This window comes from Falco naumanni, chromosome 1, assembly GCF_017639655.2.
Source record: "Falco naumanni isolate bFalNau1 chromosome 1, bFalNau1.pat, whole genome shotgun sequence".
In the NCBI taxonomy this organism is placed as follows: Eukaryota; Metazoa; Chordata; class Aves; order Falconiformes; family Falconidae; genus Falco; species Falco naumanni.
The window spans coordinates 105,383,998-105,400,906 of NC_054054.1; the positions used below are offsets into that span (position 1 = coordinate 105,383,998).

General features: G+C 48.3%; 2 protein-coding genes across 8 annotated transcripts in view; one reads left to right on the forward strand and one right to left on the reverse strand.

Moving 5' to 3' along the window:
- Nucleotides 1-13,274, forward strand: ORAI2 (ORAI calcium release-activated calcium modulator 2). Of its 7 annotated transcripts, none has more exons than XM_040614232.1 (6): nucleotides 1-994; nucleotides 1,207-1,331; nucleotides 3,612-3,657; nucleotides 4,132-4,171; nucleotides 5,908-6,148; nucleotides 11,564-13,274. In XM_040614232.1, the coding sequence occupies exons 5-6, from the start codon at nucleotides 5,921-5,923 to the stop codon at nucleotides 12,107-12,109; spliced, it is 774 nt and encodes a 257-aa protein (XP_040470166.1). In that variant the 5' UTR covers nucleotides 1-994; nucleotides 1,207-1,331; nucleotides 3,612-3,657; nucleotides 4,132-4,171; nucleotides 5,908-5,920; the 3' UTR covers nucleotides 12,110-13,274. The 7 variants fall into 7 exon arrangements, with proteins under 7 accessions (XP_040470166.1, XP_040470175.1, XP_040470152.1 ...); XM_040614241.1 differs by having other exon boundaries at nucleotides 4,135-4,171; XM_040614218.1 differs by lacking the exon at nucleotides 4,132-4,171.
- Nucleotides 13,092-16,909, reverse strand: part of ALKBH4 (alkB homolog 4, lysine demethylase) — a 9,042-nt gene continuing 5,224 nt past the window's right edge. Inside the window, exon 4 of the transcript XR_005830927.1 lies at nucleotides 13,092-16,445. The gene's annotated coding sequence lies outside the window, so the exon portion shown is untranslated. The remainder of the gene's footprint in view (nucleotides 16,446-16,909) is intronic.

Consider the following 16,909-nt stretch of genomic DNA (forward strand, 5'->3'; position numbering starts at 1 on the left):
GACTGTGTTGCTGAAGGTGGTATCTGCCTTACGGTCTTTCTTGTTGGGGTGGCTGAGTGTAGCAGTAGGAGCTGTATTTGGTAGGTGTTGCTATGAATTGTGAAAAATACTATGCCATGTTGTGGTGGTTTGTGTCGGTGCTATGTCTGGAGAATGTAAAGGTACTTCAGAGCGAGCATTTAAAGGGATATTGCTTTGTTAAGACAAAATGCGAGCACTCTGTGACCTCAAAACGGGGAACACGTCATCCACGGAGTAAAACAAAAGAGATGTGCTCCCATGTGTAGTAAAATGAGGAACAACTCTACAATTGCTTCCTGCTCCAAATATGGCACTGAAAAAGCAGTAATAACTTACGAGGCTTGAAACTGCTAATGAGTTTGACCTGCTTACGTTAAATTTTAAATTCTTGCTCTAGATTCTTTTCTAGAGGAGTCCCTCTCCTTTCTCTGATGGAGACTAATCTTTCAGGGGCTAAAGTTTGCTGCTGTTCCATTTCTACATGTGTTCATGCAAGTGTGGGAGCCCGAAACACAGCAGCGTTAGTGCTGAAACCAAGCAGAGGTATTCATAATCTTGAAGGTGAAAAGCACACTCGGGATAACGAATGTATTTGTCTCTTTAATAAGTTTTTAGGAATTCTTTTCCTCTGTCTTTTCCCTCCCCCGGGCAGAAGGGAATTCAGGAAGATGGGATTACCGTGTGATAAAGCTTACTGTGTGATAAAGCTGACCCGTTGTACTGCCTTTCAGCATTTTCTTTATCTCATTTTCAGGGAAGGAACTCCTTCCTCCTTACTTAAGTCTGTCCCTATCCTTGCTCTTTTGATGGGTTTATACAGGATTTCCTGCTGAGTCAATAGAGGAGGAATGCAGGGAGATGGCAGTCTGGCTTCCACCGCCCTCCTTTACGCAGGGAGCCCTGTCTGTGCTTCAGCCAGAGGATGCTGCGGCTCGGCGGCGGAGGCCAAAGTCGGCACTGCCTTTTGACTTATGTAAGTCGCGACTTTTTGCTGTATAATTAATGCCTGTAATAAAAGCACGTTTACATCCCACGGCACCAATACCTTCTCTGTGGAAAGATTTAGAGATGCAAGGTCCTGACCGAGTAACGTTTTTACCAGCGGAAAAGCAGGGGGGGGGGGGGGGGGGGTGTCACCCCGACCATGAATTTAGGGAGCCGCAGACGTGATTTTTTTTCCTACAGATGCATGTTCACAGAGGGAGCTCCGAGGGCTGCGGCCCCCAGGATCCCAGCCCGCTGCTGGAACGGCTCCGCGGCCCCGGAGGCGCTGGGGACAGCTCGGGATGTCCTTCCTCTGTAACCGCTAGGTACATTCCCCCGGGTAGCAGCACACCGCCCCCCCCACCGCCTCCGGGGGGTGCGGGGGCGAGCGGAGGCCGCGGCTCCCCCCAGCGGGGCCGGCCGGGGGCGGGCAGCCCCGGCCCCCCAGTGCCCGGCGCTCCGCAGCGGGAGGCGGCCCCCTCCGTGCCCCCCCGCAGGCCCCGCCCCGCTGCCGAAGGGGCGGAGCTTGGCGTCGCCACGGCCCAATGAGGCGGCGGTCACGTGCGGCGGGCGGGGCGGCGGCCCCGCCCCCCCATTTCCTGCGGGTCACGTGGCGGGGGCCCGGCGTTGCCGTGGCAGCGGCGGAGGCGGCTCCGGCACTCGGCAGCCGGTGGCGGGCGCTCCCGGGGCGCCGCGCCCGACCCCGGCCCGGCCCCTGGCCAGCCAGCGCGGTGAGCCAGGGCCCGCCCCCGCGGCCCCGGGGGTGCCGCATCCTGCCCGGGTGGGGGGGCCCTACCCCGGGGGCTGGGAGGTGTGTGGGGGGGTGTCTCATCCTGCCCGGGGTGGCGGCTCCCGCGCTCTGGGGTAGCGGGCTTCGTCCAGCCCACGGGGTCTGGGGTGGGGGGCTCGTCCTGCATAGATAGGAGCATCTCTTGCCCGGGGTGCTCCGGGGGGGAGAGGGGTCTCATCCTGCCCAGCTAGAGGCATCCCGTGCCCGGGGTGCTGCGGGCGGGGGATAGAGTTGGTTTTACCCTGCCTGGATGGGGCTTCCCCTGCCCGGGGTGGTGTTGGGGGGTACGTGCCTCATCTTGCCCAGGTTGCGGGAATCACTGCTGGGGATGGGGTAGGGGTAGGCACCCCCATCCTGCCTAGCTGGGGGTAGTCCCCTTTTGGGGGTGGTGGGGTGAGCGGGAAGAGTCTGCTGTGGGCGGAGAAGGGGGGGTCCCATCCTGCCTGGCAGTGGTTTGGAGCTCACTGACAAAGGGATCCTCTCGTTGGGGGTGCTGTAGTGGAGACTTCTCCAGTTTATGGTGTGGGGAAGTCCCTGACCCAGGGTGCCGTGGCAAGGGGGGATCCAAGCTGTGGGGAGGGAGTGGGTTGCGTCCTGCCTGAGGAGATGCGGCAGATCCTTGGGATTGCCGCACAGGGATCCGGTGGTAAAAGGTCACATCCTGCCTAGGAAGGATCCTCTATTCAGGGTGCCTTTGGAGGGGAGGGTCTCATCCTGGCCTGAGGGACTGACACTCTGTCTGAGGGTGCTGTTGGAGGGGAGATCCTTGCTATGTCGGGTCCCATCCTGCCCGGGGTGTGCTGGGGGCAGCTGGGAAGCAGGAGGAGAAACCCCCTGTTCAGGCAGTGCCCTGTGAGTAGGATCCTAGCTGTGGTGGTGGTGGGCCAAGGGGGTCACATCCTGCTCAGGAGGGGATGCCCTGCTTGCAGTGTGCTGCCATGAGGGTGGTCACAGCCGTGGGCCGTTCACATCCTGACTGGGTGGTGTGACATCCCAGGGGTGCTGCAACATGGGAAGGGGTTCCCCGTAACAAAGAGGGCATGAGCCTGGGGGGCCCAGAATGGCAGAAGAAGGGGGAGTAGTAGGGCCTGGGGTTAAGCTTAGCCATGGTCTACAGGTCAGTCTCAGGGTGTGGAGCAGAAACCTGGGTCTGAGGGGGTGGGGGGGTGGCATCCTGAAGCCAGGCAGAGAAGCTGGCAGTGTTGCTGAGGCAGCGCTCTGCAGGCGATTTTCAGAGCACGCCGGCAGTGGGAGGGGGGGATCTGCATATCTCAGCCCTGGCGGCTTCTGCTTCGTCCCTTGCTGTGAAGAAATCCCCGCACGTGTGCTTGCAACTGCACGGGGGCAGCTGAGATGTAAGGCGCGCTGAAGGCTTTCCCTGCTACGCTGGCTGCTCTAAAGGACAGCACTGGACAGATTAACCAGATCAATATGAGGTAGTAATGGCAGAGAGCTTTCTGTCTTTAGCGGTGTGAAACCAAGCAGGGTCAAACGCATCGGTGCTGCAACGGAAGTGAGTAAAGACACAGCTGGGATGGACTCCGCCAGAGCTGGCTGTTAGGCTAAGGAAGAGGTCTCCTGGGAAAGTCTTGGCTCTCCATCCAAAACTCAACAGCTCTGTGTGGTAAAACCCTGTAGGATAGTTACTTCTGTAAGAGCAAGCATCCTAAACCTTTATCGTTGCAAGGCAGGGACATGAGATTGCCAGAATAACTCTTCCCCTGATGCAGATAACTGGCTGAAAAGTATTTCCAGAGTAAAACTGCTGAAGATCCAGTGCATGTAAAATGATGCTTTTTTTGGTCTTGTGTTTCAGCCCTCAGAGCCCTCCACCCAGTCCCTCCATGTCTGTAGCCAGCAAGGTGAGTTTGCTGTCTTGTTACTGCCTGTTTGGGCTGTGTTTGTGTTTATGGGTTTTATTCTGAAGTAGTTTACTTATTTGGGAACATCTCTTAAGCAGCTCCAGAGTGAAAATTCATCCTTGTGGTATTTTTAGCTTATTTTTCTAAGGAAAGAAGCAGATGTGATTGGGTACTCTTGCTCTCCCTCTGTAACCTCTGAATTCATTTGTCTTTTCAATGGAATTTGTCCCAGGGGTTCAAGTTTCCTACATCCAAAGTTCCTACGTATTTTGTGAAAATAAATGGCATGGTAGAGGCTGTCGGTGTCCCAGCTAAGGACAAAGCTAGTAAGTTCACCCCACACTATACATTGCAGAATCCACACAGGATGTTGTCACAGGAAACAGCTTTGTAATTTTGCTGCTCACAGAATGCTTCTGCCTCCAATCCTCCCAGGGGACTTGGGGAGATTTTTTTTTTTTTTCTTCTGTAAAGTAGGCGATTCTTGGCTTTGCTGGAAACACAGAGCAAGCAGGTAGGTTTGTCCCTGTTATTCTGGTTTTGGTTTTATGATTGCATGGCAGTTCTTTTATGCTTTCATTTCCTTTTCTTTTTAATAATTTGAAAACTCCAGAACAATTTGGGAGCCATCCTGAAGCCCTTCAGGGGCTGTACTAGTGGCCTGATCAAAAGCTGCCCAGAAGTCACCATGTTGTGCCCTTGCTGCCATTCTTATTATATCTGATGGGGCTGGGCTCTGAAACCCCACCATGCTCTGGAGGGATGGACAACCTGGAATGCTTTATTTGCTGCTGCACTCTAATCTTTGTTCCTGTGCCCTCAACAGCTTTGTTCCTTTTTAGCAATAGCGTGTGGTGTTGTGGGCAGCTGGTGTCCTTTTTATCTTTGCCACTTTGTCAAATCTCACAGCGAATGTGGGTTTATTAGCTGTCACTGTGTGGTCCACGTACGTGGAGAGCTGGGGGGGGGATGCAGGCAGGGCTGGGGCTCCTTTCAAGCGAACAGCAAGGTGCTTGTGACCTTGAGGTGTGGCACTGGGACTAATTAGTACTACACCATGTGTGATTCTGGGCATGCATTTCCTCCTAGGAACTGGTAAGTACTTAGAGCCAGAAGGGTCTTGTGTGGTGCAGCTCTGGTGTTGCTACCTGCCACTGTCGTGGTGGTCGGTGGCAGAATTGTGAGTGTGGGGATTAATCAGAGAATCATGACTTCTGTTCTTTGGAAGGCTGACTTAAACAACTAGTTTCAGGTGTTTGTCAGTGTTGAGAAGTTTTGGCTCAAAACATTTGGTGAATTCTGTTCTGTGTCTGTGGATGGCATGGAGGTCACTGGAGCCGTTTGGCAGCAGCCTGGCTACATTGTGGTGTAAGGTGGTTTGAACCTTGCGTTTGCCTCTGCTGGTGGCTGGGACACTCACCACCTGAAATAGTCTTGCTGCTTTCTTACATCTTTCAGTGTAATCTTTTGAATCTGAGGATGCTGAAACTTCCTGGAAGGCAGCTTGCTTTTCCGCTTGGAATTGTCTTTTCCTTTCCTCATGCTAAGAGCCACCAGTGGAAGCAAGGGAACAGGATTCTCGGGCTGATGTGGCTGATAAGTGGAGTGTGATCGGTTCAGGAAATTCAGCTTCCCACTGCAGAAGCTTGGGAAGTTAATTTGTTAACCCTGTACAGCATTCAGCTCTGACTATTGGGGAAGAACTGTGCCCGTCCAAACTGAGCTATGATGAGCAATGGTTTAACTGGGGAAAAAAAAAAAGCATTGCAAAGAAAAAGCAAAAAGTGACTCCCTGAACGTGCTAGCTGGCATTACTTCAGTGCTCTAAGGGGATGCATTTGTAGCCAATCCATGATGTGCTGTGAAATTAACTGTCAGCTTAAAACAAAAGGTAAGATGTGGGCCCTATTGCCAAAGTGTCTTTATGTAAAATTTTTTATTAGCAAGGAGGAATTAGAGGGGAAAGTTAAGATGCCAGCTTCGAAATGAAAAGCCAGATGCTGTGCAGCCTTCCTGTATTCCTGCTGGAGTAGCTCCTGGGTTTACTTGTGTAATCTTTTCTAGTTCTCATGGTCATTTTTAGCAATTACGGATGGTCTTTCTCTGTTCTTTGCCTTGCAAGTGTGATGGTATTTGGTCCATCATTTTTCTACTGACCGAAGGCAACTTAGTTTAAACATAACATTTGCAGTGGTTGATGCTTGTCCTGCCTGCTGCCTCCTTTTCAACGTGACTGTTTTGTTCCCTCAGCATTTCTCTCATCATGAGTTCTGAATTAAACGTTCCGGTGGATCCTTCCACTCCTGCTTGCTGCTCTGAACCTGGCACAAAAGGCATGGATTATCGGGACTGGGTGCGGCGCAGCTATCTGGAGCTGGTCACGTCAAACCACCACTCTGTTCAAGCCCTTTCATGGAGAAAACTGTACCTGAGCCGAGCCAAACTGAAAGCTTCCAGCAGAACATCTGCTCTGCTCTCTGGATTTGCAATGGTATGTGTATTTTGTAGCAACCCTTTCTGGATCGTGAATGTTTTGTTTCTCTAAAAAATCATCTATTAACTGGTGTTTTCCTCCAGAGGAGAAGCAGGATGTACTGTTGTTTTCTGAAGAGGCAGGAGGCATCTGCCTGGGGGCTTCTCTTTGGCTGCTGCTGCTAAGTTTGAGGCTGGCTCTCTCAAGGCAGCAAGGATACATGAGCTGCCTGGCAGTCAAGCTGCACACTTCCAAGTCAGCTCTTTAAAAATACTAATCCCCTACCTGCAAGTGATCCTAACTGCTCAACGAGTAAGCAGTACTAAACAATACAGGATCCGGGCTCTCCGAGGCCGTTGTTGCTGGCTGTGATCGTGTGAGGTTGCACTTGGGCGTGGAGCTCCTCTGGGCCCTTGTGGTTGCTGTGGTCCTGAACATTGTCTTAATTCCTGTGTGGGGGTTTTTTCAGGTCATGCTGTCTAAAATAAGGTGGAGTTTGGGTCACGGTCTGCCAGAGCAAAGTTTGCATAGCGTGATTGGGGAGATAGTGTTATACACTGAGGTGCGAGAAGAGGCTCTGCAGCCTTGGAGCTGCTGTCAGAGGACTGTAGGGAGCCAAACTTGGCATATTTTTGTCAGTGCTGCCTGTTGGGCATAATCCCCAGTACCTGGCTTCCTCTATGCAGCGTTTGGGTGTTATCTGGAAGCTATTTGCACAGGTCAAAACCATGTCAGGGAGCGAGCAAATAAACAAAACAGAGGCAGTCAGTGGTCTGGTGTGAGCTGTGGCGTTCGCAAAACACGGCAGTGCTGTGTCAGTGTGTCTTCATCTTCCCTCCAGTTCTTGCTTTTTGGGATGGAGAACTGAAACCTGTTGGGGGGGTTTTCTGCTCGGGAAATGGGCAGGTCTGGTTGTTCCTGAGGTCTGTCAGCTGAATGCAGAGGGCAGCACCTGAGTGAGTGTGATGTGTTGTGATGTTGCATCCTGCAGCTCAGAAACTGGGGGGGAGACAGATCTCAAGAACTTTTCAGATAGCTTTCCTTGGTTTAGCTTCTTCCACTGCTTTTTCCTCCCCCAGTCCCCAAGAACATGAATCATCTGTAACATTACAACAGTCTGGGATGACAAAATTGGTCACCCAAAGTGAAGCTGGAAAAATGCAAGTGGGGAGTTAAGTGGGAGCAGGCTGCAGGGGAGAGAGGGTGCTTGGTCGCTTTGCAGTTCCTCTCCGCTTGCTGACTGCATGCAAGCGGTGCTTGTACAGACTTTTCACACAGCATATGTTGGTTTATAACCAAGCTTGTGTGCTGAAATGGCAGAAGGTACCTCCTCATTTTGAGAAAATTGATTGCTCTCCTGTAGACTTCTTTCACTCAGAAGCTTTCTTACTCTAAAAGCTGCTCGTGTGCTTGCCCTTTGTGCCTCTGGGTTGCCTTAGTCCTATGTTAGGCATTTGTGACCGTTCTCTTCAACATGAATATTAAATTAACATTTTGTATTGCTCTGAACTGATCCACCCAGGCAGCGTGGTTACACAAGCAGGTGCCCATGCCGGGGTGTGCTGTTGCTGGCACCACTGGGACTTGGGGCTGTGGAGGGGAGGGGGCACTTGTGGCCCACCCACACTGCAGGGCTGAACCACATATCTGAAAACAAAGCCTGCCTTCTCAACTCGCACAACAGAAAGTTGCTGGAAGTCCTTCGTGAACACACAAAATTAACCATTTTACTTCTATTCTCTTTAGACCGTTTAAAATGCAAACACATAGGTATGAGTAATGTTAATTGTAATCAGCAGCTTAACATAATAAATCAGTAGTTGTTGGAACTGAAATTTTTGCAATAAAGAATTCTCTTTTATAGCAAGCTTTTCTCAGCTGATCGTACTGGACCTTCCAGTGAAAGCTGAGGTATCTATTCCTACTGTGTTATTTCTCTGCTGGTAATTTGGCACGCAGAGATTTGTTACATGGATGTTTGCTCTCTAATAAGAGCATCTATTTGGCTATTGATTAAAGTAGAGAAGTTACTTAAATAGTTCCCCTGAAGCCCTGGGTGGATTTCGCTACATAAACAAATGACATACAGCGCTTGGCTATTGCTTTATTTACTTCCCTGTCAGTATGTTTGATTCAAGCCAGTTCCAGATTGGCTGAAGATTATTACAAGCTGATGGATATTTAATCAACAGGCAGTGGCTTTGATCCAGCTCCTTCTGGACAGGCTGCAGAATAATGTGAACCTTCCTCGTTACTCAGTGCTGTCTCTGGTATTTCTGGCAGAGCATTGGGCAGATCAGGAGAATGTGGGTCCTTTCCAGTGCCAGGTCTCTTTGGAGGTGGGCTGTAGGGGTACTGCGTTTGCCCCAGGGAGGCTGCAGGTGGAGGAGACTGAGGGAGCTTAGGAAACCTCCTTAATAATTTTCCTGATGGAAGTAAGGGCTATTACCGCTGATAAGTCTTCTCAATACTCATCTAATTGCTGTAGGATATGTATTTGATTTACAAAACAAAACCAAACCAAAAATAAGAACCCTGCCTAACAGATCTACTGGATTGATTGTTTTTACAGGCTGCCAAACCATCTGTGTGAATTTAACATGGTTAAGCCATTTGTCATCCTTTTGCCCGATACTATCTACCCTGGTCTAAATTCCTCAAGATGAGCATCACATTTGTTGTGGATAATCTGGGCTATACTGGTCTAAAAAAACTCCAAGCCATAATTGCATGTCATTTAATTGCAATTTAATTCTAAAATTTTCTGAGTACTTGGGCCTTTAGCAAACCTGTGAGTGTGGAGTTCAACAGGGTGATTCTCAAGCTTAAAATTAAGCCTATGCTGGAATACTCTGCGGCTTGGCAGAGTGCTCAGTGCCATGCAAAGCCAAGCCCTTGACACCTTGGTTCTGGAAGAGGTTAAGATAAAGGGGGCTGTGTCATGGAAAAGTATAATTGTATCACACATGACATATTAATAGTTTTACAGACTAAGCAGCATATTTAATGATTTTTAAATGGGTTATGTCAGCTTGTCCTCTTTCTCTTATCCCGGTCAGAGAATGACATGACAGTGTGTACAGGGTAAACGATAACAGCTCACTCACCTTTCCAGTACTTGTTCGGGTTAAATGAACTGTTTTTCTGCCTTGCTTCCCTGTCTGGATTGTTGATGTTTTTCCCTGAAATACCTCTTACTGAGCCATCAGTCAGTGTTAAAAATTCATCACATTGCACAGCTGAAGCTAGCCCTAGGGAGTAGGTTAGTCTGCGAGGAAACATCCAATTAGCTGAAAAGTGCTGCTCATGCGAAGAATAACAAGTAGAAATTGATATGTTGACATCAGCCAGGCTCTCAGCTTTAATATAAAGCTATAAATTGAACATGCAGGTACAATTCCGATTCGGCTTGCTGAATACTATGTCTCTGGGTGTTACAGCACCCAATAATGAACAATATAGCTGCAGCTTTTCCTGGCTGATAGGGTGTGACTGACAATCACAGCACTGTACAAATTTGTTGTACAGAAAAGGGCAGCAGAGAATAATTCTGATCTCCTGGAATCAATATAAGAGGAATTGCAAAAAGAACGTATACAAGGCAATGTGTATTGTGCTTTAATTAAATTGACCTTGCAATAGATAGCCACTCCTGCATTGTTATTTTCTCTGCTATACAAGAACTACTGTAAACTGCGAACAGGAACCTTTAAAAAACAAACAAACAAAAAAGAACCCCACATGTTCATAATAGGAACAAAAGGCTGGGAACATCCAGGGGCTGTCACAATATTTTTGCTAAATAGTGGTATCCTAAATAGGGGAGGTAGGTGTAAAATCTGGATTTGTAGAGGTTGACCACATGCCACCACAAACACATGCGTTACATCTTGGTTGCTGCTAAATGTGTTCAGACTTGACTGTGATCCCCTTGTTCAAGCTGCTGATGGTTTCAAAGTAAATGCAGGTAAGGCAGCAGTCATGCCAACGTAGGCACTTGTTTCCATCCCCTTTAATCCTTTTCAGGGCTACCACCAAGGGACAGCATGAGCCTACCCCTGATCTTCCAGTGCCTAAATAATATTAATAACAAATAATACCAGAGTGAATGGTGCAGATTATTATAGAACCTGAAACGGCTGCCTAGTGGTGGTCTCATGCAAAGTCTGGATAAAGTAATCGTGAGTCTGTTCTGCAAAATCCATCTGCCCCCTAGAAACGAGCTGCTTGTTCAGACTTTGCCCTTCTCATGATGGTCTTGAGAGGCACTGCCCTGAGGCAGGTGTCCAGGCATCGGCTTCTCTCCTTAACACGTCCTCGGCAAGCTGAGCGGCGGTCGTCTGGGATCACCAGAGGTTTTGCCTGCTACCAGGCAAGGTAGTATTTGTGCAAATCGTGAAGTGCAGCTGCAGAGCCAAGCAAGCTGCTAGAGAGGAATGTTTGATAGTCTTGACAGCTCTTTTTGTGGCTTCTCTTACCAAAAGGTTTTTGCGGTCCTTTCAGGGATGCCACCACACACAGATACTATTTTACTTCAAGGTAGGTCAAGTTAACTGCAAAACCAGTTAACAGCCCTGTAGTAGGACTCCAGTTCTGATCTCAGAAGACTTCCCTGCTCTCTTGCACTTACTCTGCTTGTTAAGCTTTATTTGATTAAATAAGAAATAGACAGCTTTAGAGACTTACTCTATAATATATAGATCTTGTTTTGAGAAAAGACTCCTATCTGAGTTGTTGAGCACACCCGTAAGTCAGTAGCTGTCCACTTCTGCTGAGCGTATCAGTAGGTTATTAGCTCTCAAGGGAGAAATTTGAGGATATAAATAACTTGTATCTGGGCATATTTGTAATAAAAACAAACATACAGTGTTCTGAGAATAGAAGGCAGCTGTTTTAACTATGGACTAACTTAAATTGTGAAGTAGCTTGCATGCTTCCCATGGAGGGGTAGTGAAACCTTGCTGGCTGCTGGCCAGAAGAGCTGCTTGCTTTTGCTTTTCTTTATGCGCCTGAAGTTGAAACTTCCTGCACCGCAGCTGCAAGTAATGAGCGGAAGGAGAATGTGTGATGGGCAGGCGGGCTAGCAGGCTGTCAGCTGCCTCCAAGCTCCACTTGTTGTCTAATGAGTTCCTTCTGTTGTGTGTTTGGTTTGATGCAGTTCGTATGGCTCATGGTTGGAAGGAGAGATACGTTATTTCAGAAAACTACAGCGCAGAACCATGCACGTGAGCCTTCAGGAAGGCCAAGCTGCAGACTGCGTGTACGGCTTCATGGGAAACAGAAATGATCCATGTAGGCTGCCATTCCAAAAAGCACTTGAGTGTATACTTGACCTTAGGTGCTCTTCCTGAATAAAGATGCTTTCCTGGATGAAAGCCTTGAAAAGAGGAGAACTAACAGCTGGTGACAAGCTTTTTGTTCCTTTCTCCCCAGGTTGCCATGGTGGAGGTGCAGCTGGAGGTGCAGTACAAGTACCCCCAGATGCTGCTGATTGCTTTCAGTGCCTGCACAACAGTGCTGGTTGCAGTTCATCTCTTTGCCCTTCTCATCAGCACCTGCATCCTGCCTAACGTGGAAGCAGTGAGCAACATCCACAACCTGAACTCCATCAGTGAGTCCCCACATGAGCGCATGCATCCCTACATTGAGCTGGCGTGGGGCTTCTCCACCGTCTTGGGGATCCTCCTTTTCCTTGCAGAAGTCGTGCTTCTGTGCTGGATAAAATTCCTGCCTGTGGGCTCCATCCTGAAAAATGAGACCACCAACGTCGAGAAGCCCAGCGGCCACGCGGGTTGGCAGTCAGCACTGGTCTCCACCATCATCATGGTCCCAGTGGGTCTGATTTTTGTTGTCTTCACCATTCACTTCTACCGCTCTTTGGTGCGGCACAAAACAGAGCGCCACAACCGGGAGATCGAAGAGCTTCACAAACTGAAAGTGCAGTTAGACGGGCATGACAGAGGCATGCAGGTAGTGTGACAGAGAGGCAGAGGTTGCTTCCAGCAAATCCGCTCAGCTAAGGCTAAGAGCAAAATACCTGTTTTGCTAGTTGGTGAGACGCACCGGCCATGGATTGTCTTGAGGCTTAACTATGTAAATGCTAATTGCCTGCCATATATAGCTGTGGGTTCTAGTGCTGTTTCAGATGCTGGAGTCTCTGGCCTGTTTCTGGTCCTACACACTTGCATACTTAAGTTGACACTGCCATGGAGTTAAAGATCAAAACTTTATCTACCTTAACATTGGTTCAGGTAGCCAAAAATCTGTATTTTTTTACAAACGCAATATTCTGTTACCAAAAGTAAAACTGCATCAGCTGTCCAAAAAGCCTGTGTGTGTAGGACCTGTCTTATGTGTCAGAACTCCCTGGCTGTCAGTGCAGCGGCAGTTAACTGGCAGCTCATTTCTAGAGCCGAGCTGGTTAATGTGGTATCTGCAGCTGACTTGAGGATATCCAGGAAAGCACAATAGAAACTGTGAGCGGTGATCACCTCGGTTCCAAAGCAAGTATTCCATAAATACATAACCTGAAAGAAATCAGCCTTAGCTTTTGTGTTCTTTTCTTGCTATTCCTAACTATATTTTTACAGCTGGGGAGATGGAATTTTGACTTGCAGGAGGATGGGAAGTTTTGTCATACTTTCTTCAGCAGCATCTGTCACTTTATATGGAATGAATGCCAAGATCACGTGGTTTTTCCCAGTAAGAGGCAAGAGTGCCCAGGGAAGGCTTACAGGTGTCTTAGTTTTAACAAGGACATTCTTAAATCAGAACAGTGACAGGGAAGTTAATGAGACAAAACTTTGAAGGACTAGAAAAGCAAGTTTCAAGGAGGTAAGAAGTGACAGCATATAGCATATTGTAGAAATCTGTCACTATGTTGCCTTCATTTATGTATTGTTGCGATGTTTTTTTGCCTGGTTTGCCAGAGAGAACAAGCCCCAGTCCTATGTATTTCATCAGTAGTTTGTTTTGGCTTTTTTTTTTTGTCAGCTGTAGCATTTGTCTGTCAAAAATGAATGCTTCCTTCTCCCTCCACCAAAGCAGGCAACTCCTCTGATGGAACCCGGAGCTGTACTGGCGAGTCTGTTGGAGCTGGATCCAGCGGGAGAGCTCTGTGCCATTAAAGAGCTATCACATTTCATTTGAGCTGACTTTTTTTTTTTGTTTTCAGCAGCAAAGGACACTTGCACGTCTGTATTGCTTAGCAAGGGAAGCTTGCAAATTCTGTAGCATCCTTTTGGGTGAAAACTTCTGTAAAAATGATTTTATGAGTTATGGACATAACAGACAGAGGAACAGAGTATTTTGCAATCATTAGCTCTTCTAAGGGAAAGTAAGGCTTTCTGCCACACAGGGCTGAAAGAAGCATAAGCATGTTTTCTTGGCCCTGATCCTGTGCTGATTTCCTGCTCCGCACTCAGAAATTGCAGTTTCAGAGTCTCCTAGGCCTTACAGGTTTCTGAAATCATTAAGGATGTTTGCAATGTTCTATTTAACCCTGGTCCTTTATTCCACAGGGATTTGAGAAATCTAATGGCAGTGTATTACATGTCAGCTTCCCAGAATGGAGAGTATATGCAAATCCCAGTGCAGCAGGGTGAAACTATCCCTGTATTCCTCTCTGGCGAGGGCCTTGGGAACCCATAATCTCTCTTGTTTACATGCGAGTTTGAGCATTGCTGAACAAGTTGCTTAGCACTGTGTCTGTGGCTTTCATCTGTTGTTCTTGCCGCAGTTGGCGTGTACTGTGTTGGCTGATGTGCAGCAAAGAAAATAGACTTTGTGTGCTAAATGACTAGTCTGTTCCTATGCGCGTATGCAAAAAATAAGGAGTGTCCTCCAGGAAGTGGGTGATCATGAAATTCATACGATCTCCCCAGGAGTCTGCCCTCTCTCCCTTCTCTTTTACCCATAATAAAAATTAAAGGTTTATACAACAAAATCAAGAGTTGAGTTTTCAGCCAAGTATTACACATGTAGGTTCTTCTACCAACAAAATTTCTATTGTGAGCCCAGAGCCAGACCAGATAGGATGAATCTCTAATCTGTACTTTGCACTGTCCTTTAATATCAGTAATAACAGGGCTCTGTGTGCTGTGGAGCTTGAGAGGTGTTGACGAAAGCATTGAGCCATTTTTGCAATTAAAAAAAAAGAAAGTTTCACAGTGTGCATACAGTGCTGTGAAAGCAATGTAGCTCATTTGGAAACAGCCAAATCATTCACTTCTTTGCAAATATAATACACTTCAGCAAATGGAGAAATGCAGCAGAAACTGTGCTTTGAATTTGTGGAATAACTTGGTGAGGCTTTGGTGGGACTGGATTGAAGGTAAATCTCAAGGCAGCACATCTGTGACTGGAGTGGGATCACCTTACTCCAGCGGGGAGTCAGAGGTGCGGTTTGAGATGATGTCCCAAGGGTGGATGCACTTAAAACAGAATAATAATGTGCTTTCCCATCTCTGCTTGCAGCTTTGTTTCTTGTATTTCTCTGGGCACTGAGTTCTCCCTTCTGTGAGAAGCCCACGGGAGTACTTTTGGTCTGTGACTCTGGTGCCTAAGACCTCTCTCTACATTACCCATCACCTTCAGGCTGTAACTCCTTTCCCAACATCATCTACTTTTCTTGCTCCTGCCTCTTTTCCTCCAACTTGTTTACACTTTTTGCTGGATCCAGACTCGTGCTGCAGAAAGGTTGCTTGTGGTACCAGCCACGGCAGTTCATCCGTAAAGGAGTAGGGATGTTGTACTTGTCCAGACAAGTGTTTCAATGCTAAAGCACCAGAAAATCCTCCTTGCTTTTGCTGCTGCCCCCGTGGCTGTCGGCAGGATTCCTGTGAGTCAAGCATGGAGATGCCTGCCTTTCCACGCCATCACTGGTGTCCCAGCCAGGCTGGCAGCACGCTGTGTCACATCCAGGTTTGCCTGCCAGTGCCTGGCCATGTCTGTCTCGTGCTGTCACCTCTGTCGGTCCTGGGGTGTCCCAGGTTTTGTGTGGCTCCATCCCTGCAATGCCTGCACAGAGATGCTTCTCCCAAGGGTCCCACGCTGGGGCTGGGGCTGTGCGCTGAGGATCTCCCCTGACGGACGTGTTAGCTGTCTGTACCAGCCTCGGGCCCTGGGGCACTGCAGGTTGGCGTGGCTGTTGCCCTGATTCTCAGCTCCCTTGGGCTGTGACTTTCTGAACCAGTTATTGCTTTGTTTGGACAATTTCTGCAGTGGGGCTCGCTGCAGGGGACAGCCACGATTGCACTCCAGAGTCCCCCAGTCATCCTTCAGATTTTTTTTTGGACATTTTTTGCCTGGCAGAAGAACACTTCCAGTGCTGGAGGGACCCTGACCGCCCACCCTAAAGCAGGGAGGGAGCTGTCAAGGACAGGGGTACAGCCCTGCTTCGTCTTGTTCCAGGCACCTGCCTTGGTTGAGTGGCTCAGCTCTCTCCCTCGGTCATTAGAATGAGTCAAGACCAGGCATGCACGCGGGCTGGAGGGAGCTATTGGAGCCAGAGCAGTATCAGGTTCTCCCTTTGTGTGCCTAGTGGCAGCAATTCCTCTGGGAGCTCCCTATTTTTAACATTGCCCTGGGGCAGGCCTGGCTCTGGTAGCTGCTGCCGTAGTTCGGTGGATATGTGACTCTCGGGGAGGCTTTATGACCAGAGGAGATGGGGTAGATGTTGGATTTGACTGTCTGGGCCTGACTCAGTTGATGGATGAAAATGATACTGTGCAAGAGCCCCAGGGTGGAGCACGCGCTGCGGGAAGCACTCAGATATGTGGAAGTGCTTATAGAGAGCTGGTGGGGTAGGTGCAGCTGCAGAGCGAACATCCTTCGGTTCCCTGACACTGGGACTTGGGAATGGCTGTGCTGGGCTCAGGGATGGAAGTGCTGGGTGCCCAGCTGGCTGCCAGACCGGTTGCTCACACTTCACATTCTCCTCTTGCTTTTCCATGGCTTTATGTGGGATTTTATAATGTCCTTTCTCTTCTTTCCCTGCCTTCAAACAAACAAACAAAGAGCTTTCAAGTTTCTCTGCTGCTGTAGCTTTACCTTCTACATCTTGTGGCATCCACTTTTAAGACAGATTCCTCAGTAACTCCCCCAAGCTGCACCCTCAAATTCAGATCCCAGCACAACTGGGCCAGTGTGGTTATGTTATGATTAATTTCTTGTAGGCTGTCTCCTTTTATCCTTTTCAAAGTGGTTTCAGTAATTACTGACCGGCTGAATTTGGAAAGCATTCCCGTGAATACCTGTGTGTACGACTGGGAGCTTGCCTTCTGCCCAGGGTTGTAACAACAACGAGTGCCAAGGGCTAGAAGAAAAAAAAACCAACAAAACAGCAAACCCTCTGTATTTTAGCTTTGCCTGTTCTTTGTCTCTGCATGAACCATATTTAATGTAGAACAACATATGTATCAGTTATTGTCCAGGTGCGTGAGAGAAACCAGATAAACTTGCTAAGTTTTATGCTTCTTGCTGATTTCAGACTGATTTTTTGAAAGGCAGCTCAAGTCCTCCAGCATCCTCTATGGGTTAACTTGGGGGTTGCCTTTTTTTTTAAAAAAAAAAAAAATAACCTTGGTCAGATACTATCCTTCTCCTTTTAAAATACAAAAGTAGACAATCATTAGATGCACTTTATTTTAATGAGGGACTGGGTCTTATTATGTGTTTTACAAGTGCTAACCTTGGTTAAGGAGATAAACAACTGTGATTAGGAATTCCTGTAACATAGAACCCAAGTGGTTTGGGTTGGAAGGGACCTTAAAGACCACC

What these genes read in the sequence shown, in the direction of transcription:
- ORAI2 (XM_040614232.1), top strand. Translation starts at nt 5,921, where the DNA reads ATGAGTTCTGAATTAAACGTTCCGGTGGATCCTTCCACTCCTGCTTGC. An exon ending in TGCTCTCTGGATTTGCAATG is followed by an intron (nt 6,149 to 11,563) that starts GTATGTGTATTT and finishes CTTTCTCCCCAG; the next exon opens with GTTGCCATGGTGGAGGTGCA.